Here is a 23993-nt window from a genome sequence, read left to right as displayed (position 1 = left end):
CCTGGATACTGGCATGTATTTGAAATGAGGGCAATATTAGTTTCAAATTACTTTGCTTCCGCTACTTTTCAACTTAAGTTGTAATAACTATATTGAACTCAGATGTATGTCAAACTATTTGTGAAATGGATGTAACATGTGACTTGTTATGTTGAATCACTACGATCTTGGCTGGTATGTTGGTTGGTTTGAAATCCCTCGTGATTTCACGGACTACCGGGTTTATGAGAGTTCGATTACGGTAAAGCAACTGCTTTAGCGGGAGTTTTTCGTAGTTGATCTCTTGTAAATTGGGCGGTTCTGTTACAGGCATCGTTGAGATTATTTGGTGGCATTTGTTGTTGCTCGTCTGCGCGTCGTCGGGCGCGATCGGCGTTGCGCTGTTCGCGGAGTTGCCTCTGGTCATCTGTTTCTCCATCAACGACCGGTTCGTCGGCGCTGACATTGAACACAATATCTCCTCGACGGGGGGGGGGGGAAATATCGGGAATCGGGGGAAACCCGGAGGGTGTGAAGGAAAATCCAGGTCGTAGTCCTCGTCTTCGGTGTTTATAACCTCGGTGGGGACGGAACCGGTGCTTGAGTTGGTGCTGGAAACCTGGCCGTCCCGTAGTTCTCGGATTGTCACCATGTTGACGTAGTGACGATCGTTCCTTGTCGGCGACCAACCCGCCATACTGAAAACGGATTCGGTGTGCTGTGAGTAAACAGAGGCCGAGTTGTTCAGGCCGCAAGGATAATCTTCCTTCTTGAGCTCGACGGATCGTCCTAAGGGTGTTGAGGTTATCGTCAGAGACGTTCCCAGCCGTTCGTGTGTGGGGACACGAGTTGGCCGGCGGGATTTGAAAAAATCCGCTGGAGCAGCTTGGTCGGGCCGACGCAGAACTCCGTCTACTAGTTGGGAAACTTCGAGTAGCTTGGAGTCAGCGCGATCAAGCGCTTGGAGAAGATCCGAGCTGTCGATCTTCTTTCCCTTGTAGAGCGGGAACGGTGGTCGGGCGCTCGGTGCCGCCACGTGTGTGGTCGGAGACGGCGTGATCTCAGATTGGATCTGGGTCTCTTTCGAAACCGTGGTCGTGAGGCCGCCGCTGCACGTCGTCCACGTGATCTGGCCAACGGTGAACGTGAGGCCTTCAGGCACGGTCGCGGAAGCTGGGATCGTGACCATCTTGTTCGCCGGAAAAGTTGCATGCACACCCCCTACCTGGCGCGCCACTGTCGACGAAAGCTGGTCGGCAGTCTACCTTGGGGTATACCCACGGTAGTAGTTTATCGGTAGACGGTGCGCAAACTACGAACTCGATGGTGACGCAAGACTCGGACAAGCTTTTTATCCAGGTTCGGCCGCCGAGTTGGCGTAATACCTACGTCCTGCGTGTGGTTGTATTGATTTGTGTTGAGAGAATCGTATGTCCTAGGGGGGTCCCTTGCCTCTCCTTATATAGTCTGAAGGGCAGGGTTACAGATCTGGAAACTAATCCTAGTCGGTTACAATTGTCATAGATAGTTCGATATCAATTCCTATTCTAACCGACTAGAATCCTGCTTGATCTCCACATCTTGCTTTCTTGCGCGAAACTCCAGGCTGTCGGATCAAGCCTTGAACTCGTCTCGTAATGGGCCAAGCCTCCTGGCCCAAGTCTAGCCGTAAGGGTATAGGGGTCTATCCCCCCACACTTTTAGTCATAGCTTTTCAGATAAACGAACATGCTCTTAATTTGTGAAACAACCTAGAACTCAAATGAAACCCAGACAATTAGGCCAAGCACATTGTTTTCAATAGCACATTTATTCCAGTTTAGAACTAAAATGAAGCGATAGAAACAACGTTACTACCAGGTTCACCAAAAATGAATTCACCATTCAGAAATGACGCACATGCGGCACATATGCAGTAGAGCAATTAAAAACCAACTTATTAGGTTCACATGATCACATAAATCCATCATCCATGGCTCCGGCCTTCGTGTCCATGCAATACAAATACAAGTATGGATTATGCATTTATGCAACAGCCAAACACAGTCCGCTGTCCACTAGATTTACAAATAGGGCTCTGTCGAGCATCTCCATGAGACTAGCCAAATTATTTTTTAAAGGTATATATTTGGCTATTATTGAAGGAAAAACATCTCCAACAGACTCTGTAAATGACTCTTTAAATTTAGTAGCTCTTCATCCCACCATATTTGCTCTCTACTTTTGGATAGCCTACCTCACTAGTCATCCTTTTGTAGAGTCTGTTGAAGTAATCTAATATTTTTTTATCAAATCTATTTTAGAGAGTAGCTAAATCAGTAAATTTGGCTAGCATTTTTGGCTAATCTTAAGCCCATTTTGAGTTCGACTCTCCAAATTGCATGTCTATATATAGTTATACGTTATTTCTATACTAGCATATTGGGTTATCGATTTTTATCCTTGTTTAAGTTTATATGGGCTAGCAAGTTGAGTTTATTGTTCAGGATGCGTGTGAAGGTGCCTGGTGTACTGGACATGTAGACTTTGGGATATGCCTCGGGCAGAATCTAGCGAGTTTGTACCATCACTGCGTCCTTGATGACACCACAAGCACAACAGGTAATCTGTTTCCATTTATAAGACGTCTGGAGCTCTAATTGTGTACTTTCTCCATTGCAAAAATAATATGTTTTGTGTTTTCTAGAAACATAACTTTTGTCGTAGATTTAGATATACAATATATTTAGGTACTAATGTTTTATAGATTATAGAAAAAGTCAACGTATCTTGTAATTTTGGAATGGAGCGAGAAACAGTTTTAACGCAACATTACAGCAGGAACAATGGTCGTTCGCGGCCTCGCTGGAAGCTGAGCAAGAACGATACCGCATTACGAGTGTTCATCATCAACAATCAGTCGGGAGCTTCGTCGACTATCTACATCAAAGCGTCGCTCAAAAACTGCAGCTCTGACATTTGGAGCTCAAATAATTTGTGAGCAACTCTCATAAACTTTTTCAAAGGAAAGGAGCGTGCCAATCCACCTCATTGGGATATCAAACCTTTCACTCAACCACCCAGGCCTTCATCAACAATATTTCAAGAGCCAATACATAAATCCTCAAGGTAAGATAGGAAGCTGAATATTATAGCTCATGTCCTAGCCAATCAACCTTACAACTCTACTGTTAAGACTTCCCAAGAGCTCCTGCCTATATGTACAATTCCACTTCATGTAAACAGTTGTCCCTTGATGACAGCCAGAAACTCCGTACCGGGTTAATTAATATATTTGCATTTCATATAAAAAAAACCGTGATCTTCGCACCCTTTGAGTTGAGCCGTTCAGATCATCACCATCTGATCAATACTTATCTTTCCGAGCACGCACCAGAATGGTTTCAGCACGAACAAAAATCTATTGTCAGCGCTGCCTCACCAGATTTTCTGACATTGGCAGAGTTAACACACGACAATTTCCGGGCACGCGCACACGCATGCTCTCTCGGCGACAGATTTCTCTTTCGGCTTTCGTAGCACGCGCAAGTGGCAGTTGGTAATTGCCATCACCAGCACGCAACGCATCGCGTAATCCAGATCCAGGTGCAGGATGGGACGAAGATCGGCGTCTCCACGCACGCATGATCGGCTCTCCCGGTCCTGCGATCCTCACGCCTCCCCTCCCGAATCCCGATCGATGCCGTGCACTGTGCGGACGACACCCGTGCGCGGTGGCCCCTGGGTGGGCGCTCTGGCTGGGCTACCGATCGAGACCGCGCGAGACGGGTCGTGCCCTGCCGGGTGCAGCGCGACCGCGCGGGATGGGCCGGCCGCTCAGCCTGCCGTCCTCCTGCACCTTGGCTAGCAGTAGCACGGCACGGCACTGCCCCGGTGACCTCTGGATAGCGACAGTGCGAGCGCCCGTGCCCGTGTGCGCGGCCGCGCCGGGCCAAGAGGCGCTGCCGCTGCGACGACGGGTTCAGCCGGAACAAGAACAACAGGGGAGTCAGGGAGAGCACACGTGCAGGCGGACGCGGCCGGCCCCGGATCCCCGACCTGTCTCGAGGTGCTTGTCCGCGCTCGCTTGTCGCGTGCGGACGCGCCTGCCATGTCAATGCGCCAGCTGAGCTCGCTCGCCGTCTCGCGGTTCTCCAAGTGGATAGAGCGTCGTTCGAGCCGGGCAGTGGCCTGGCCTGGTCTCCGGACTCCGGGTGGTTCATCACGCGCGCACATCGGGTGACGGGGTCAGTCCAGATCGATTCTCGGGATTCCAGGCTTGGGGGCACCCGAAGAACCACCGTGCATCCGCGCGCAACTCGCCGTCGCCGGGCGTCGATTAGAGTACTCATGCTTTGTTTGATTGGCGCGCCTAGTATGGAGTGTCGAGATTAGCTAGGCGTCGTGTCAGTCAAGTTCTAAGACACGCATTGGCTGGTATGTACGTTCGGACCCGAAGCCTCGGCCGATGATTTCCCGCGCCCTTCCCTGCGCCGATTCCCGCGCGATGGATGCTGCACAGAGACGGAGCGTGGATGCTGCGTGCGTGGATGGCCCATGCTGAGGCCGGCCCACAACCATATTTCTTCGTTCGTACGTTGGATCGTTGTTGTCGTTATTTTATTTTTTTATTTTCTCTTCTTGTTTTATTTCTTTTTTTCATGTATTACTTTTGATTTATTCTCTTGTTTTCTTTCTTTTTGTTTTTTTTATTTTTTTGACCGTGGCTCAGCCATCATCCTTTCTTCTTGTGTCCTTTCATATTATATTCCTTTTTTATTTTTTCCTATAGTTTTTTTTCTCTTTTTTAGTCTTCTTTTTTCTCTTTTTATTTATTTACTTTTTATTTCTTTTCTATTTTATGTTTTTCTTTTTATTCATATTTTTATTTTCTGTATCCGTTTCTTTTTTTTGTCTTTTTTTCTTTTCATGCACCATTTATTGCTTCTATTTTTTGTTTTATGTGTTTATTATTATTTCATTTTTTATATTACCTTTATTTTATTTTATTTTATTTTCTTATCTTTTTATGATGATTTATGTTGTTTTTAATGATATCATGTAGATGTTCTATATTTTTTGTGATGTTCACGTGTTAGTTTTGTGATTTTTTTTTAATATTCCATGATGTATATGTGATGTTTTTAAGATGTTCGCGTAGTATACATGTGATGTTCACGTAATATACAATAATGTTCTAGATGTATTTTGTGATGTTCATATAGTATATATGTGATATTTTATGATGTTTTTTTTGTGTTGCTCACTTAGTATACATGTGATGTTCTATTATGTATTTACTGATGTTCACGTAACATATATTTGATGTTCTATAATGTATTTTAAGTGATGTTCTATGGTGTATTTAGTAATGTTCACTTAGTACACAAGTGGTGTTCTATAATATATTTAGTAATGTTCATATAGTATATATGCGATGTTATGTAATGTATCCAGTGATGTCTCTATGGTGTATTTATTGATGTTCATTTAGTACATATGTGATATTTTCTAATATATTTTAGAATGGTTGAAAAGTATCCATATGTTGTTCTTTTAAATTTTTTCTATTACGTATTTTTAATTTTTGTTATGCTTTGCTCTAGATTCTTTATTTATATTATGTATTTATTTTTGTGTATATTATAATATCAATTTTTGTGTATCTAAAAACTAGAATATTATTCTTCTAAACAGATAATATTTTTATGAACATGGAACATTGTTCTCTGAGCCTAGAACACGCTAAATAAAAGAAAATGTTCTATCTTTATGAAATTAATGTTCGTTAATAAAATTTTATCTAAATATATTTATGTGAGATCTTGTTTAGAAGTATTTATTGTAAAAAATATAATGGTACAATCAGAATTTAATTTAGATATTTCGTTTAGTACTTATGATTTTTTTGTGGGTAGAAAACTATGCATCTTCCAGCACGCAAATCAATAAAAGCCATGCGAACCAAATTTTCTGTGCGTGTTGCAGCTTTGCTGGTGCAGTATATTTTGCGAATCTTGCCTGTGGTTTCTGCTGGCGTGGGCATACCTGATGAATTTGCGCGCGCTTTACGTCTAGCAGCTCCCGTAATTTTCAGCGCTAAAAACACGCGGCAACTATCGCGCGGGAAACAGGTGGACGGTGGATTGCGTCCGAACATTCGGACTCCAAGAGCCCCCCCGAGTGAGCAGTGAGGGTGCATCTCGGGGAAATAAAGTCCATGCAGGACAAGATGCAGCCGGACTGTAGCTTTTGGACGTGCTTTTGGTACAAGTCATATTTGCAATTTTTGAAATAGTGGAAGGTTTTAGGCAGCTTGACATCCGGCGGATCGCAAAACTCGATCGATTCAAACTTTTTTCTTCGTCGAGGACCTAGAAGGAAGAATAACGGTGGAGCAGACTGCCCCACACCCCTTCATGCGGAGTATATCATTCATAGTGATCTCACTTAAGCACATTTTGTTTTTGTTTTTGTATTTTCATTATGACTTCTCACTCGCTGTATGGATATGCATAACCATATTAGGAATAAGGCTGGGCATTCGGGTTACCCGATTTTTTCGTGTCGGGTAATTCAAAGTTCGGGTAATGAAAATTGTTACCCGATATTAGTCCGAAAAAACACTACCCGTAATTTCGGGTACCCGATAATTCAGGTTTGGGTATTATCGATTTACCCGAATTTTCAAAAAACAACACAGTACACAAATTTTCAATAGCAATTTATATATAATTTCAACAGCAATTTGTATAGAATTTTAATAGCATTTTGTAGAGAATAATATATTACTAGCACTTGTTCGAACAAAGAGAATTATGTTCTATTAAATTGATAAGTTTTAATATTTAACTAACAACACATGATAGATACAAAGATATAGACAAATATTTGGGTAATTCGGGTACGGGTAATGGGTATCAGGTAATTTGCCTAGGCTTAATTAGGAACTTTTCAAGATCAAAATAGGAAATCTCTGTTAAAATTTTGCAAACATTCCAACAAATTTCTAGAATTTTTCATGATTTCATCAAAATTGAAATCCAAAATCCTTGCCCCTAGTTGTTATGTGCAAGTTTAATCTTAGAGATAAAGGCCCACCTTGTAAAATGTGTTAAACATATACTAATTATGGGATAATAAGTGCCAATAGAATGTAACCACCAATTAGCTAGCCTTCATTAGGTTTATTAGCTTACATTTACATTTTCTACTTGTCATCTAAAAATAGGAGCTAACTGTTAGCCCCTGGATCCAAGTAGGGCCTATGATGACAATTTTGAGGAAGTAAATAATCAATTTTAGACGTGGACAAAATCGAACAAACAAGACAATAGAGATCTTGTCAAAGTACCAAAGGCTTGGCTTTCAAAAGCGAACTTGCAAAAGATAGTAGGGACAATACCTTTTTTTTCACCCATTCTTACACTCATCTTGACATCACAATGCTCTTCACCGTTAAGCTATTTTCACTAAGTTAAATGAGACCAAATGGCATGGACAGGGACATTGCATATGCCCTTGAAGTATAAAACAATATTATGCACCAATATTCGTCGACACTTGAATGCTTATATTTTTGACAAAATACTCGGGAACTTTTATTTTATTTTATTTGTGAGACTCAGTTACAGATATAGACGCTTATGGTTTATCATAAACTCAAAAATAAAACTAGAGGGCTCACTGTTGGAAATACAATTGAGTTTTGACTCCATGCCTCGCCTAGCCAACTCATGTGCTGTCTGGTTTGCCTCTCTGCTGTAATGTTCGATGAAGATCAACTAAACCCGCTCCAAACAATATTACACTTATGACACAATAGCAGCTGAATTTGCCGAAAATCCTCTGCTGCTACCTTAAGATTTCCTTGGTATAAAAAAACATACACATGAGGACTGGGATACCGGTATCACATGCACACGATCAGCACATTTGCTACTAAAGTCATTGGACATTTCTTTCGCAATAAATAAATAAATAAAAATAAAGTCATTAGACATTTGGACCTGAAGATTTGGCACATGAAGAAGGCCCGGTAGAAGTTGGGCCTCGTTGAGGAGCATGTAGATAGATGGCCCAATAGTCCAATACATGTATTAGCAGCTTAAAGTGGGTCTTGTGCATCTAGCCCGTTGGTGCTTCTTATTTAAATTAAACTTAGAGATGGCAGGAGTGAGGGTTAAGTTATAGGTAAAAACCCTCTCAAAAAAACGTTATAGTTAAAAAATTCTATTAGATTTTTAGAAGACTCGGAGATCTTTGTGATGTTAATTTTTCATGATTTCACCCTTCAGCCAGCCCCTTGTGTGACCTGTTAGGTTGATCTCTGCCGGTCCAAGTCCAAAGACTGGGCCGGACCCTTGACCACGTCCTAATCGGGGACGTTCAGCCTTCTATGGGCTGGTGGGCCCCCGTCGCGCAGTGTATAAAGAGAGGGTGAGGGCTAGGGCACAAGATACGAGGTTCGTCGCTACAGTGCCGTGTTTTTTCCACCCTAACCCTAGACCGATCGAGAGGGTGCACTGACAGCAACAGGAAGTCCGCCGCCGCCACTGCCTCGACCCCGACGCCACCACAGCCTCAAACACGAGGCTCTCTACCGACCACGAATGTATGGTTCACTGTCCTATCCTCTTTTCCTCCCCGGATCTATGCGATTCCAAGTTGTTTATCCTAAATAGAAAGTGAATACCCACTGATCTACACCTAGTCGATCCAAAGTTATTAACATGACCAAGTAGAGTCAATTTCAGCATATCCTTGGACTCCATCTTGAGCAGACTGTGTTTACTAACTATTGCTCCTTGGCCTGGAGAGTATCGATTTTCCAATTGGTGGTGCCAAGCAATCAAGAGGTTTGGAAAAAAGAAGAGAAAATGACTTAATTCTTTAATCATCTTAGTCACTTGGAAAATATGGAAGCATCATAATGCTTGTGTGTTTGAAGGAGCTCCTCCAGCTAATGAGAGTGCTTTGTGGCATAGGTTTGGAACTTTTGCTCTTAATGAGATGTTTGTTCAGCTGCTAAGCACACAAACTTGATGTCTGCTGTTTTAGTGTTGCTGGTGTTTTTTTTTTCATTTTAGCTTTTCTTGGTATTAAGTGTTTGGAGTGGGAATTAGTTTTTTCTTCTCCCTTGTACTAGTAGACTCCTGTCTCTCTGTTTTTCTTTCTTTTAAATTAAATGATGCCTAGCTCACCTAAATTGTTTGAGAAAAAGTTACCAAACTTTAGAAAAATATGAAGTTCAATTTTGCTTGGCATTTGCCCATCTGTTGGCTGAAACGTTCCCCTTTGTCGGACACTTGCTATTGCTCCTGGGCAGTTGGTCACCTGGTGAAATCAGCAGATGGCATCATAGACACATCGGATTCACATGTTTCAAATTAATTAGATCAATGTCTACAAAGCGGCTTGTCTGAAGCTGGTAACTAAGCCTTGACTAGCCAAGCTAACGAAAATATTTCAGAGCTGCAAGTTTTGTGGTCCATGTTTTGTGCATTAGTGCCCAAATAATTGCAATTATCATGTTGCGCAACATATATCAAAGTTAGCTGCCCAGTTTTATTCCTGGTCTGTTCGGTAGCAACAGTAAGCACAAGTCACCTTGTCATTTGCAGTAGCAACAATAAGCTAGTCACACGTAGGATGCTTAGCAATTTCCAGCCTGATGAGAGGCTTTAAAATTTTTAGATTTTTGCTACTGTAGCACTTTTGTTTTTTTAACAATTATTATCCAATCATAGGCTAACTAGGTTTAAAAAATTCGTCTCACAAATTATAGGTAAACTGTGCAATTAGTTATCTTTTTATCTATATTTAATGCTTCATGTGCTGCAAGATTCAATGTGACAGAGAATCTTTAAAAATTTTGGAAACTAAACAAGGCTGAGTGTGTTTGGATTCAAGGACTAAAATTCTTTGAAAGATAACTTGCAAATTAAAATTTGAAGTTTGAATCTTGATATACATGTCTTATAATAAGTAATGGAGGTAGAGCTTAAAAAATATTTTGAGGTTGCTTACATGTAAACTAGCACTTCGTTGAATTTTAAAAATCAATTGATCCTAGCATTTAGCCTTCAATGTTCAGTATTGCTTTTGGTAGTTTGGAGGAGCTTGAGCTTTCAAAAAGATAGAAAAGGTAGAAAAATCTCAAAGGCTATTCAAATTCGGGTTCCTTGGTTGGTGCCTTTATCTTGTCTTTCATCAAGATCTCTGTATTAAGAGGGGATGAAGATGTACCACTGTAGATCTCTGTATTAAGAGGGGAGAAGATGTACCACTGTACACCGATGGCTACAGCTACAGCATGATTATTCAATTCTGTGTGAATTTGCTTTACAGGTTACCATATGAGAACTTAATAATGCAAAACATAGGAGCTTTATCATCCAAATGTGCAAGCTGCATCTAAAATGTTTCAAGATGGATCGTTCATAATATCAGACGCTCAAGTAAAGCTTTGTGAAAAGTTGGGAGTTTTATCATCCGAATATGTAGTTCCAGATGCATTTTATACCTGACTGCTTTGCGGTAACAACTTTCTGACGATTCATGAAAAAAAAAGTTGTTTAAGACCAAAATGTATGTATACTGGATCATCCAAACGTTCCAAATGTAAATGGTTTTAGTAACGTGGAATTCAAAAACAAGTAAACCGAGTTCCAAATGTTCTAGTAATGTGGCATCAGATAATAAGCGGAGTTTTTAGTCCACACAAGATTCAGTGTTTAGCATAATATTAACTTCTCATCACTTGCCACAATCTGCTCAATAACAAAGAAATAAATCCTAATTCTTAACATACAGAAAACATTTTTTTCGAAAACAAAGTAGCAGCGCTTAACACAAGCATCAGATAATAAGCGGAGATTAATAGTCCACACATGGCAGTAATTCCATTGAGTGTGTAGGATAAAGATTTGCACATCACTTGCCGTTGTAATAAGCGCTGGATTCACATTCCAAACCAAAAACCAACAAACGAGAAGAGCTGATTCAGATAGATCCAGACGAAGAAATTTCGATTAAACCATTTGACTCCAGAGCAATACATGGCTGCAAAGGGTTGGTAAGTTAACCATCTCGCTCTCCGCACCAGCTTTGTTTTCTCAGGATTTTTTTGGGCTTCAATCGATGATTGAGCCAGTCCCAAGAAGAATTCAAGCATGGCGCAACAGTAAATTGATAAGAAAAAAACTAAATTGTTCTGAGCTCAGAATAATGCGTAACCCAATCACAGAGATTGATCTCAGATGTCCAGACATAGAAATAATTAAGCATCTTCATCACAGCACCAAAACTTTGCCTCACTCGAAAACGAATTAAACAGTGAAAACAAGCAGATGGAAGCGCTATGATTTTTTTTTTCTCTCGGATGCCAACCCGTAGGAAGGCATGTAAAGTGCAGACGAATCAACACGGCATCAGATTCAGACCGCCCGTCTGCTTGTACTCTCTTCATAGAGAAAGATCAATCATCAAACATCAAAGCGTCGCATAACCAAGAGAAGAGAAGATCGACTGTTATTGAAATTGAAAAGCAATCGAGAGAAGCAAGAACAGCGGGCGCCGGCGCCGAAACGAGGAGACGGAAATGAAGGTTTGTGTCTGTATAAATAGAGAGGAGATTAGGGTTTCTGTCTATTGGGCCTTTGGAGGCCCAACAGGTCATGCGTTGCAGCCTGCAGCAGGGCTTACAGAGCGGGCCGCCAAGCGGATTAAGTCCAATGCCCAATGGGCCAGTTCCCGTGCCGATTGCAAATCTGGGCGGCGCCGCGTCAGCAGCAGGTGGCCGTTTCGCAAACCGACGCGGACGTGGTGTCGCAACGGACAACCAAATCCGGACCGGCGATGGCGATGGCGCCCCAGCGGCAGCGCACGCCGCTGCGGGAACGCCAGTCGCCAGCCATCCGAAATCCAAGCGCCGTTCGCCCGCTCCCCGCCACAAGCTCCTCCTTCCCTAGTCCCCTGCTCCCTCCACACTCCAGAGGCAGCACGTGCTGTAGCACCGCTAGGCCGCAGCCGCACCACCATGGCGGGCGCGCCGCCGCTGAGGTCGGACGTCGATTTCGCCGACGTATTCGGTGGCCCGCCACGCCGCTCGTCGGGGAACGAGCACCGCTCGTCGTCCGGGTCCGCGACGAGGGCACGGAGCGGGGGATCGGACACGCCCGTGTTCGGGGACCGGGGGAGCTCCGACCGAAGGAGGCATCCCGGGGAGGAGTTCTACAAGGACATATTCTCAGGGAGCGAGGCAGCGTCGCCCAGGCGGGGCGGCGCCGGGGATTGGGGGGATGTGTTTGGCGGGCCGACTTCGCCTGTCTCCACGGCCCGCCCGCGATCGAGGTACTACTGTTTAGCTTAGTCACATAGAACGAAGCGAGCTTTTCAGCAAAGTGATATCAAGCTAGCAACAATCGTCGTACTAACGTATCTGGAAATGTGAGCATTGTAACTGTGAATTTACATATCTGTGAGTTTAGCTAGTAACTGTATGGTTTACATGGAGATTACTTGAAAACGAAGGGAAGCAATAGATACGACGAGTCCATCACTGATCACTCTTATCTGATCATCTCTTTTATTATTTTGTAAACCACATCTTTGGTCTACTTTGAAATGTACAACCTCTACCTGTTTCTTGCAGCTTCTCCATGCGGGTCAACAGAGGCACGGACGTTTCAGTGCCTAGTTCTCCCTCTCGGCAAATATCCAACAGAAACGATGATGGAGCATCTTATGCTTACAGCGTTCCAACTTCGCCCAATGCATCCATGAATAATTACCTTGCCCAAGGGCCAGCCCAACAGCATTCAAAGAAGAATCCCTTCTCATGGCATCGCCATCCATTCCTATCTAGGTTCCGTTCTCAAAGTGGAGAAAAGAAAAGCACATCTAATTATGTCAGCTCCATGGACAGTGAATATGAAGGGACTCCTGCTAACTTGGAAAGTATCATGGCCAATAACAAGTTCCATTTTTCCTTCTATAAGTGGGCAGGCAAAGGAGCCTTGTTAGTGTTGCCAGCTACTTCACAAGAAAAGTCTGAAGACATTATTGGACTGAGAAGCTTCCCTCAAGTCGTAGTTCAAGGTATTGATCTAATTGATTATGAAGACAACATGTCAACTGCCACTGGAACATCCAAAAGTCAGACAGATTACGAAGATTCCAAATCTGGAAAACATAGCACAAACTCAGTAACCAAGGATGGAGCTATTCCTTCACTCCCCGAGGACTACATGCAAGGTGATAATGCCAAAAATGCATATATTATTTTATTTAGAGTGCCGTGAACATTTCATTACTGACATGTTCTCAGATCTCAGCAGCTAAACATACTGAACCTATCTGCTCTAAGTACATGTTGTCCCTTTGCATGGTTAAAAAGAGCAGATTAACTAGATTTCTATTCTTAACTTAGAGTACAATCTGCATTAAGCTTATCAAACTCTTGTAATAGCAAAGTTCATGCCCTTTTCTTATGGACTTAATCAAACTGTTGTTATTCAAAATATATAAATTCTTGTTTGCCCCTTTTCTCTTCATGAATAGATGGATTCCAGCTTATGTCATTTCTCTGCAGGAACGAAACAGAGCAATGATCATACAAAGAATGATGTTTCATCAGCTAGCCTGAGTTCTAAAATTTCTCGATCACCTTCAGAAAGAAGTCGTAGTAGCAGGGTAAAGGAAAAGATGAAGGGTTTCATAAAACTATTTAGCCCTGAGAGTTCACCAAAGCGCAAACGAGCACCGGAAACACAAGGCCAAACATCTGTTGGGAAAAATGGAAGCAAAACTGAACTGCAAGATAAGTTTAGGTTATCCAGTTTGGAGGCCAATGAGGATGTGGAAACGGCAAAAATGAACAGCCAGAATGCTTTTATCGCTGAATCTTCTCCAGTATGTCAAATCTAGATTATATATTTACATGCATACATATTTCTCTGAATATTAATATTAAGTACTCGAATTCCTGAATATTATCTTCTATAAAATAGATATTTTTTCATTGGGCAGATATAAACATTAGATTAGTCTCTTAATTTTTCAGATGACTGAAGTGCAAGAGAGGATGGACAAACCAGTTCTGTCAGAAAATAGTAAAATGGATACAGCTATGGGGAGTAATGAAGCTGCTTCTAATGGTGAGCCCTGACAGGGAGGGATAGAATGAGGGATTGTCCTAACTGTGCTTTTGAATAAGTTGAATATCCACCTCACTTTCAAGAAGAAACTTGGTAGTTAACATAACCACTAACCATTTTTTGTATTGGTTTTTCTTGATTATTCCTACATCAAAAGAAAGAACACAATAGGTTTTATTGGTATGCGTTTACCATAACATTTTGGGACCTTTCTGCATAGGTTATTAGCTACAGTTGAGATTTGTGCTGACAAAGAACCATGTGTTTGCGTACGGGAAGTAACACAGAAATTTTCAAGCACGTGCTTTCTATGATATTTTTTTTCATTAATTATCATACCATGAACTTGTTTGTGTTCGCAAGAACAAATCACATATATGGTATTTCTTCTTTTTCTGTTTTTCAGAGTCCATCCATGATGATACAAAAGACAAAGCGGACAACACAATGCAGCATGAGGACATACACATTGAAGATCTTGATGGATGTGTGGTATGTGCAAACTGCAAAGTCTTTATATTTTTTTAGATCGATTATTCTAGTAGACAGGCAGTCGGCAGATGCGACTGTAATATTGGTCAATCCATCAACCAAATTATTCGTACAACTAATTTGTGCTGACCAGATATTGTTCCCATCATGTGTCCTAAAGGGTCTTGGAAGCTGAAATTCAGCATTAGACTGGATACCACTAGGTGACTTACTGATTCGTATGTGTTTCCACCCAATCAAGGCTCATGACAGCTAAAACCTGGCCTAATTTAATCGCCAAATACTCCAACCCTGGATGATTTGACAAATTCTGGTGATGTCCTACTTAGTAAAAAGTCCTAGCCAAAGCTCCAAGCCTTGATGATATGATCAATTCTGGTGTTGTCCTACTTAGTAAAGAGTGGTGTTTTAATATGCATTATAGTGGCATTTAGCATCTAGTTACTGGATTACTGCACATCAGATACCTGGTTCGCATTTTGAGATTCAGTTGCTACACCTCTGATCCATGGCTAACACTTTGTTTTGGAGAAAACAGAGCTCCAGCACTTTTGGTATCCACAAATGTGCCTCTGAGATTCTAAATTTGCACCCAATGTGTCATTTACTGTTGTATCAAGCAAATTGACTGAACAGCACTGTGGGTCTGTGGCAAAGAAGCCAATCTACAGTCACCGTGCAGTAATAAAATCAGCATGGTTTACAATATAAGCCAAATTATTATTGATCCATGGCTAAAAGTAAACTAGAGGCTAAAGATGTAGGCAAAGATTGTTTTTTCAAGTGCATACTTTTATGTGTTCCCTGTTATATGGAAGTGCCCTCTTGTTATTGCTTCTTTGCCTAACAAATTTATATTTTGTCAATCAGGTTGAGCATTTCTCTGAAGATCCTGTTCTTCATAATGATCAGGAAAAGGAGCTAATAAAGGTACTATATGGAGGACAAATCTGTGACCTCTAAGTCTTCTTGTTTCACTTCCGTATTCTATTTGTCCAATTTTATTGTTTCCTTGAATGTAGGCATCAGAATCTAAAATCCGCGAATGGTCAAGAGGAAAAGAAGGAAATATTAGGTCATTGCTTTCAACACTGCAATATGTAAGTGCAAGAGTATCAACCATATGCAATGTCTTACTGTATACTATTGCTATATTTTTTTTCTAGCTGAGTTGGTTAGGTGGCTTGAGTAACATTTCTGAGGTCCTGAGTTCGACTCCCCGTGGATACGAATTTCATGCTGGGGTTAAAATAAATCGCCTCGTTTGTCTCAATCCAAAGCACAGGTCTAAAGCTCGGTCTCGATTGTGATTGTTTTCACATGGGCTATGGTGCCGTTGTGTATGGGTGGGGGTAGGGGTTTGGGGGTTTTCTCGTCCCACGTGAGAAGATCTTAATGCAATGCCTGGCGGCTGTCTTACCCCCGGGCAATTTAAATATTTGCCCCTCTTACGGATGGCTCCTCTTCACTTGCCCCTCTTATAAGTGCAATTAAATATTTGCCCCAGGTATCTCTTTAGTCCTATAGATTTACCCATTTTAGCTATGTGGCACTCCAACTCATCATGTCATCTTGGATCGGTTACATGAAAAGACCGTATTGCCCCTCCCCTTATCTGAGAAAAAAGCACCCCGCGGCGCGTGTCAGCAGCCATGGGGGAAGACCTCGTCACCACCCTGTCCATGGAGAACGGCGGCGACGGCGCGGCCGCGATGGAGCTGAGCTGCTGTATCGTCTCCTCCCACTCGGAGTTGGTGACCCGAACGCCTGCGTCTGCGGTGAAGACGTCATGAGCGGCACCTGGCGCTGCAGCTGCGGCTGCATCAGCGGCACCGCGGCCCTGGACGCGGTGGTGAGAGAGGACAGCGTCGACGAAGGCGACGCCAGGCCCCCTCCGAAGCTGGACCCGGGGAGAACCAGAGGCCGAGCCGGGGTCCCTCCCAGCAAGGCGGCGATATCGACCGCCGCCGCCGTGCGCTGCCTGACGGTGCGCAGGTACAGCTCCTGCTGCGCCGCCACCTGCTGCACCTGCCAGCGAGGAGCTTGCGGCTTGGGTGCATGGTGAGCGGAGCTCGCAGCCCACGCGCTCTCAGCCGGCATGCGGCTACTCGGCCATGTGCTAGGTGTTGCTGCTCGCCATGGACAGCGACTGAGCTGCTCACGCCAAGGAGAGAGGAGGAAGAAGAAGATGACATGTGGGGCCTGCGTGTCGGTGAGAGGGGAGAGGGGCAACATGGTCTTTTTCCATAGCTGATCCAAGCTTGCATGATGAGTTGGACTGCCACGTAGCTAAAATGGGCAAATCTATAGGACTGAGAAGATATCTGGGGCAAATCTTTAATTGCACTTATAAGAGGGGCAAGTGAAGAGGAGCCATCCGTAAGGGGGGCAAATATTTAAATTGCCCTACCCCCCTCCTCCCATTCATTTTTTAAATATAAATGTGTTTATCCTATTTTTTGCTCTAATCTAGGTTTTGCTTATGCTGTTGTTCTTGTTTAATGTCTGATGGGATCAGCCTGATTTTATATATATGGAAGGACTCTAGATATTTTATTCTTGTTTTTATGTCTTCTTCTGGAAATGTTTAATGAAATGATTTCCATATTGTTTTATTCTCTTTGAAGTATACCATAAATAATGTCTACCACCACTTCTGGTTTTCTTTAAATTACACAAGTATTGTGCTCATTTAGGTCCTATGGCCTGAGAGTGGATGGAAACCAGTTCCTCTTGTTGATATAATTGAAGGAGCAGCAGTCAAGAAGGCTTACCAGAAAGCATTATTATGCCTTCATCCAGATAAGTTGCAGCAACGAGGCGCTGCCATGCATCAGAAGTATATAGCAGAGAAGGTTTTTGATATTTTACAGGTACACTAGATTTATCACATGTATATTTCTGATTTACTTAGGAATTGGACGGTGGATAAAGCTAATCTGAGATATACGATATTTGATAATGGAACTGTGGAGGCATGCGATCCAAGATTTATCTGGTACCATTTAAAAACATTTTGTGCTGTGCTTCAGTGTCCGTGCCTTTTCCCCCCTTATGGAGCAGTATGTAGATGATCCTGAAATGAAATTATACATGCATTGTACATATTCCACCTATATGATATTCACAAACCGTTCAGTAAGAAGTAGCGTACCTATCTGAATGTTTCCCTTGTTGAAACACTCCAGCAGTCAAATTATGCTTTTCCGGTCTAGTTATATCATGCATTTGTATTGATGTTCTACAATGTTGACATCTTATGTTTCTATATCAACAAAAACAGTTGATATGTTTTCTCTTATATGTATGCAGGAATCATGGAAGGAATTCAATTCAATCACTTTTGGATAGTATTAGGAGTTTACTTTGTTATTGCAATGGCATAATGATATCTATCGCACAGACATATTGCGTCCCGGTGTCTGCAACAGTTGGTCGAAACAACCTAGAAAAACATAGCAAATGGGCAAAGAGAGTACGGTTTATGAATTTAGGCACACTGGCAATGCCTCCCTCCGCCTTTTCTTCAAAATTTCGACTGTATGTAGTATTGCTTAATCAGTTATATTGTATCCATCACGATGGCTCAAATATCATATGAGAAATGCTTTGTGTACAACCATTTGATGAGTGCCTAGCAGCTGATGATGTACAAATTTTGCCTGACTATCGAATAAAAAAAGTGATCAATCTTCAATCTGAATGTTGATTTTGTTTAATGTAATACTATATGCTAGCAGCAGTAAAAATTTGGTAATCACACCCCAATCAGAAAACAGTAGCGGTATATATTTACCTCCGTCATTAAAAGAGTGCCTAGCAACTTTCTTAAGGCAGCTTCCCTAGGCACCATGTTCCTATTCACTTTGACGCTCGAACAAGTCGTAGGCATCGAGTCCTTGTTTTAGATGTGAAATTTTTTTTGATTTAGCACTTTCGTTTCTTTCGTTTGTTTGTGGTAAATATTGTTCATTCATAGACTAAGGTCAAAAGATTCGTCTCATGATTTACAGATAAACTGTGTAATTAGTTTTTTTTTGACAATGCTGTGTAATTAGTTTTTGTTTTCGTCTATATTTAGTGCTTCATGCATGTGCCGTAAGATTTGATGTGACGGGGAATCTTGAAAACTTTTTGGATTTCGGTGGAAACTAAACAAGGCCCAAGTTTCTGTTTCTGTTTCAAGCGCTGGAATTGGCGATAAAACTAAAAAGTTTTCAAGCTTCCTCGTCGCATCGAATCTTTCGACACATGCATGAAATATTAAATATAGACGAAAATAAAAACTAATTGAACAGTAAATCGCGAGACAAATTTTTTGATCCTAGTTATTTTATAATTGGACAAAAAATGTAACAAACAAACGAAAGTAATACAGTAGCAAAATCCAAAATATTTTTGCATCAAACAAAGGCCTGGTGGTCGGCCCAAATATCGTATCAAGCCCACGCGCAACGTCAAGCGAAGGAAGACTACCCTAACCTCGTGCCTGCCCGCTCGTTTCCTTGCTCCACTTCATCCCCTCGTCGCCGCCGCCGCCGTCGCAAGCGACGATGCTCGACATCAACTTGTTCCGCGCCGACAAGGGCGGCAACCCGGACCTCATCCGCGAGTCCCAGCGCAGCCGGTTCGCCTCCGTTGAGCTCGTCGATGAGGTCATCGCCCTCGACATGGCATGGCGCGGAAGTAAGTGCCTCCTCTCCTCATTACCCTGCTCCCTCTTCCCTCAAACGTATTGCAGATCCTCGGCCGGTCTCTGACTACCATGGGTTCTCGTTGCTGCTGCAGAGCAGTTCGACCTGGACAAGATCCGGCAGGAGCTCAACGCTACCAGCAAGAAGATCGGCAAGCTCAAAGCCGTACGTTCCGTGTCGAATTTCGAATTTAGATGCACTCGCCATCCTTTTCCTTCTCGGGGTTCTGGGTTTCACGTGATGGTGGTGGTGTGTTTCTTTGCAGAGCAAGCAAGAAGAGGAAGCGAAGAAGCTCATGGAGAGCACAGACGAAATTAAGAAGAGGTTGGCTGCCAAAGAAGTTGAGGTGCAGGAGGCCAAGAGCACCCTTGACGCCAAGGTCACGACGATTGGCAACATCGTGCACGATTCCGTGCCAGTCAGCGACGATGAGGTGATATGGAAAATTTATTTGGTGGTTGTTCTAGCTATTTCCTTTCTACTGAAGTACTGAACGGCTGAAAGAAAATTAATTCTTCAGTAACTGTTACATTGTAATGTGGCAACCTAACTGTTAGCTCCACTGTCAACTCCAACCCTGACAGGCTGACTCTCACCCTCACCGTTTAATTGTTGGAATTCTAATTCTAATTGTGTTTCAGGGTTCTATACGAAGATACAGAAAAATATTGAATTCCTTTTCTTGTCCAATCTTGAAATTGCAAGTGGTCCCTCTGAATTTGACCTAATTGTTATAAATTTTAGCTGAACTGATTTACTTCTTGCAGGCAAACAATAAAATTGTACGGACATTTGGAGAGAAGAGAGTAGAGGAAAATTTGAAGAATCATGTAGACCTTTGCAGGATGCTTGACATTGTCGCATTGGAGAAGGGTATATGCTCTCAACTTTTCTCTATTTACAAGTGCTTTCTTACTGCAGTATTGCTTGTTTAAGACAGTTTCAAAGCTATTACAAACCAATTGCCTATATCTCTTTTCTTTCTGATTGTTTTCGGGAGTAACTTGCTAATTTGGTTCCTTGCTGGCATTCTGCTATGGCTGCATGTGATTGTGCTGCCTCCGTTAACTTGACAACCCTTCTCATAGATAATGCATGGTTCCATATATGTGTACGTTTTATATATCATATTCTAACAATCAACCTGCTTCAACTAATTTTGATGTGCTTGTGCTCTTTGTTTGCTTTCTTGCTGTGATTAACAACATTTGTGGAACAGGTTGTCGAGTTTGCCTCTCACAACCTTTTACCTATTTACATTTTTGCAGGTGCTGATGTGGCCGGTGGTAGGGGTTTCTATTTAAAGGGTGATGGTGTCTTCCTTAACCAGGCATTGATAAACTTCGGGCTAGCTTTTCTGAGAAAACGGGGATTTGAGCCAATGCAGACTCCCTTTTTCATGAGAAAGGAGACTATGGCAAAATGTGCTCAGTTGGCGCAGTTTGATGAGGAGCTTTACAAGGTAAGGCTGATGAAATGTTCCCTACGTGCATATATTGTTACAGTACAGCTATCTACATTCATAATTTTATGACCTAACATAAATTATGCTTCCCTACTTTTTTAGTGAAAGATAACACATACTCTTCCTGTATCAGTTTACCATTTACCATAATACACTCCTCTTTTTTGATAATTAAGATTCTATACGAATGAAAATATATAATACATTTGGTCTTCTTTTAACTATCTTTCAAGTTCTATTGTTTTTCCGTGCTATTATATATATATAAAAAAACTAATTTCCATGTACTCAATATCAGCAACATTTCTTGTTTGTTTTCAGCCTATCTGTTTCATTTTGACTACTCTGGGGTATGATGGTTTTACTCATAATAATAGTTTGATTATTAGGACGACTGTTTTAGTTTTGATCTTTGATTTTGCATATGTTTTATGGACTATCTATATATCTGTTGAAAGATTTCACCTACAAAATCTGTGAGTTCTCTAATAATAGTATCTCATTTTATTACAAGTACATTAATAGTAGTTTCATTTGTCAGGTTACAGGTGATGGTGAGGACAAATATCTCATAGCTACATCAGAGCAGCCATTATGTGCTTATCACCTAGGTGATCGAATCTACCCTGCTGAACTTCCAATTAAGTGAGTAATTTTTATCTTCAGTTTCTTTATCTTTTACTGACACACACGCTATCAAATTTAATAACAAATAAATTACATACGTATAGATATGCTGGGTACTCTACATGCTTCCGGAAGGAAGCTGGTTCTCATGGAAGGGACACAGCTGGCATCTTCAGAGTTCACCAATTTGAAAAAATTGAACAATTCTGCATTACAAGCCCAAATGGCAATGATTCCTGGGAGATGCATGAAGAGATGTTAAAAAATTCAGAAGACTTCTATAAAGAGGTAATAATCAGTGGCTCAGTGCTTTTTGATCCTTATATATTTGTATCCTTGAAGGTTACTTCTCGATTCTCTAAACATTTCGTTAATGTCCAACTTGCAGATTGGACTACCATACCAAGTTGTTTCCATTGTCTCTGGTGCTCTTAATGATGCTGCTGCTAAGAAATATGATTTGGAAGCTTGGTTCCCCGCATCAAAGACCTTCCGAGAGTTGGTGTCCTGTTCAAACTGCACTGACTTTCAGTCAAGGAGACTTGGAATTGGGTATGGCCAGAAAAAGGTAAAGTTTCTGTGCCACTTAGATTATTGTAGATGTGTCATTGCTCTCTGCACCTTCACCCAGAGTACATTAAAATCTAACCAGTTACTTACTCTTAACATTTCCAATGTATGACAAATCACAGAATGATGAGCAGTCCAAGCAGTTTGTTCATATGCTGAACTCCACCTTGACTGCCACTGAGAGGACACTCTGCTGTATTCTGGAGAATTTCCAAAAGGAGGATGGTGTCGAGGTGCCGAAGGCACTGCAACCTTATATGGGTGGAATAGAGTTCCTTCCTTTCAAGCAACCTTTGGATGTCAAACAAGCTGCTGACTCCAAATCAAACAAGTCCAAATCAAAGGTTTTTTTCTTGCTTCTGCTGCCCCCTTTGCAAAAATAGCATTTGAATCCATATTTTTGTCTGATCTTTTTGGCTCCTCCTGACAGGGAAAGGCACCTTGAGCTGGATGAGGAACATACTGGAAACGCAAATGCACGTGATGGTGGAACTGTTGGATATTGTGCATCCTTATGTTAATTTTTGGGCCTGTCAGTACTCATAGCATGACTGTGGAGTTGCAGGTTTTGGTTTTACCCATTTTGGTTTCTTGGTTACCACATTATCTGATGTACTTGCCATACTTATATTGCATAGGATTTCTTGATATTTGACCACCACCATCCCTACCTGCTGTGTTTATTATCGCGTTACCACAGACCACTGCCTGTTCGTCCCCGAAACCACCAGGTTGTCTTTTGTAGCACGATTAGTACCGGTATGCTGGTGCATTGACTTTATCTTTTTTGAATGATGATGGTGGATTGATGTACACTTCCTATCGATTCTCAAAAAGCATTTTGTGTTAGCGGCATATTATTGGAAATGCTTGTTGTGGCTGGAACCTGGAAATGCTCACGCGCTTGTTTTTAGATTCTAGCGTTGCATCTGCAATGCAAACACCGGTAACTACTGTGTAGGTCAGGTGCTGAATTCTTTCTGGCTATGCTTTCCAGGCTTTCACTGCTCAATGTGACTGTAGCCCTTGAATTCGCCAAGCAACAGTATTCATGTTTGAGAATCACACCCTGATGCCTGACGGTCAGCTACATTTGAATAACAGGTTCATTTGCTAATAAACCGAAGCAGGGTTATCGTACCAACATAGTGTGTGCATCGCTGTGCAGTGATGCATGCTCTTATGCGTGCATTTGTTTTAAAAGAAAAACAAGTTTTCTTTGGCTGGTGCCGACCGATTTGTTGTAAGAGAAACAAAGTAGTGCTGTTCAAGCAACAGGGTAAGAGTGTTGGTCGTTTATTTGCATTGCTACGGACGTAGCGTATACTTGGGTAAGGACTAAGGACGTACTGTAAGGTGAGGAGACCTGTCAGGAGCACGATACACGAATCCAAGAGGTTCACCGTATGCCAGGGTGAGACGAGCCAAGGGAGATTTATGATTCGCCAACGGGGACAAAGGGACCAGTAAACCCGTGCAGGGCCTGAGCCATTACGCTACTGTTCATTCATACGAGTTGATGGGCACTGTCAGCGGAAATAAACGGCCCATGATTAAGGCGAGATTGCGGGCCATGGATGACCTATTTATATGCATACACAATCCCACTATATAAACTCGTTATTTTTGGCATGTTGCTGGTTGTTTAGCAGAGAAATGCCGAGGAAAGCTGAGACAAACAGGAGGGAGGATGCGTGCGCGAGCTATCGAGACTGGCGACCGAATTCGATCTTGTGCTATTGGGGGGGTCCGGGAGTTAGGCAGATGTGCTGGCCACGTTCCTCGATTCCAATTATGATGATGATAGTTCCTCTGCACTGCAGTCAACTAGGTGGCATTTGTAATGGGAAATTTGTTCGTGTCTGGCTTTTCTGGACAACATGATTTCCGATGCTTCCCTTCTCAATAATCATGTTCCTGTTCTATACGAACTCTGCGCAGTTCCTAGGTAAACGGCTTGTCAGCATCAATTTGTACAAATGCACGGTACTGAGATCAGTCTGCACGAAATTGACTACACGGTAGACG

At 42.2% G+C, this 23993-nt stretch overlaps 2 protein-coding genes across 3 annotated transcripts; both read left to right on the top strand.

Moving 5' to 3' along the window:
* Positions 11546-18312, top strand: LOC8054247 (J domain-containing protein required for chloroplast accumulation response 1). Of its 2 annotated transcripts, none has more exons than XR_002447500.1 (9): positions 11546-12312; positions 12614-13215; positions 13553-13872; positions 14024-14117; positions 14524-14609; positions 15480-15539; positions 15632-15709; positions 17306-17607; positions 17922-18228. XR_002447500.1 is itself a non-coding variant. In XM_002468288.2 (9 exons), exons 1-9 carry the CDS (start codon positions 11561-11563, stop codon positions 17958-17960), a joined length of 2208 nt encoding a protein of 735 aa, XP_002468333.2. In that variant the 5' UTR covers positions 11546-11560; the 3' UTR covers positions 17961-18312. The 2 variants fall into 2 exon arrangements, 1 of the variants encoding a protein (XP_002468333.2); XM_002468288.2 differs by having other exon boundaries at positions 17306-17482; positions 17922-18312.
* LOC8054246 (serine--tRNA ligase) lies at positions 19069-22820 on the top strand. Its single transcript, XM_002468287.2, has 10 exons — positions 19069-19295; positions 19398-19468; positions 19569-19736; positions 20071-20176; positions 20572-20765; positions 21310-21413; positions 21500-21683; positions 21784-21963; positions 22088-22309; positions 22396-22820. The coding sequence occupies exons 1-10, from the start codon at positions 19163-19165 to the stop codon at positions 22408-22410; spliced, it is 1377 nt and encodes a 458-aa protein (XP_002468332.1). The 5' UTR covers positions 19069-19162; the 3' UTR covers positions 22411-22820.

The sequence above is a fragment of the Sorghum bicolor genome, chromosome 1 (assembly GCF_000003195.3).
Source record: "Sorghum bicolor cultivar BTx623 chromosome 1, Sorghum_bicolor_NCBIv3, whole genome shotgun sequence".
In the NCBI taxonomy this organism is placed as follows: Eukaryota; Viridiplantae; Streptophyta; class Magnoliopsida; order Poales; family Poaceae; genus Sorghum; species Sorghum bicolor.
This window is presented reverse-complemented; position numbering and strand designations above follow the sequence as displayed.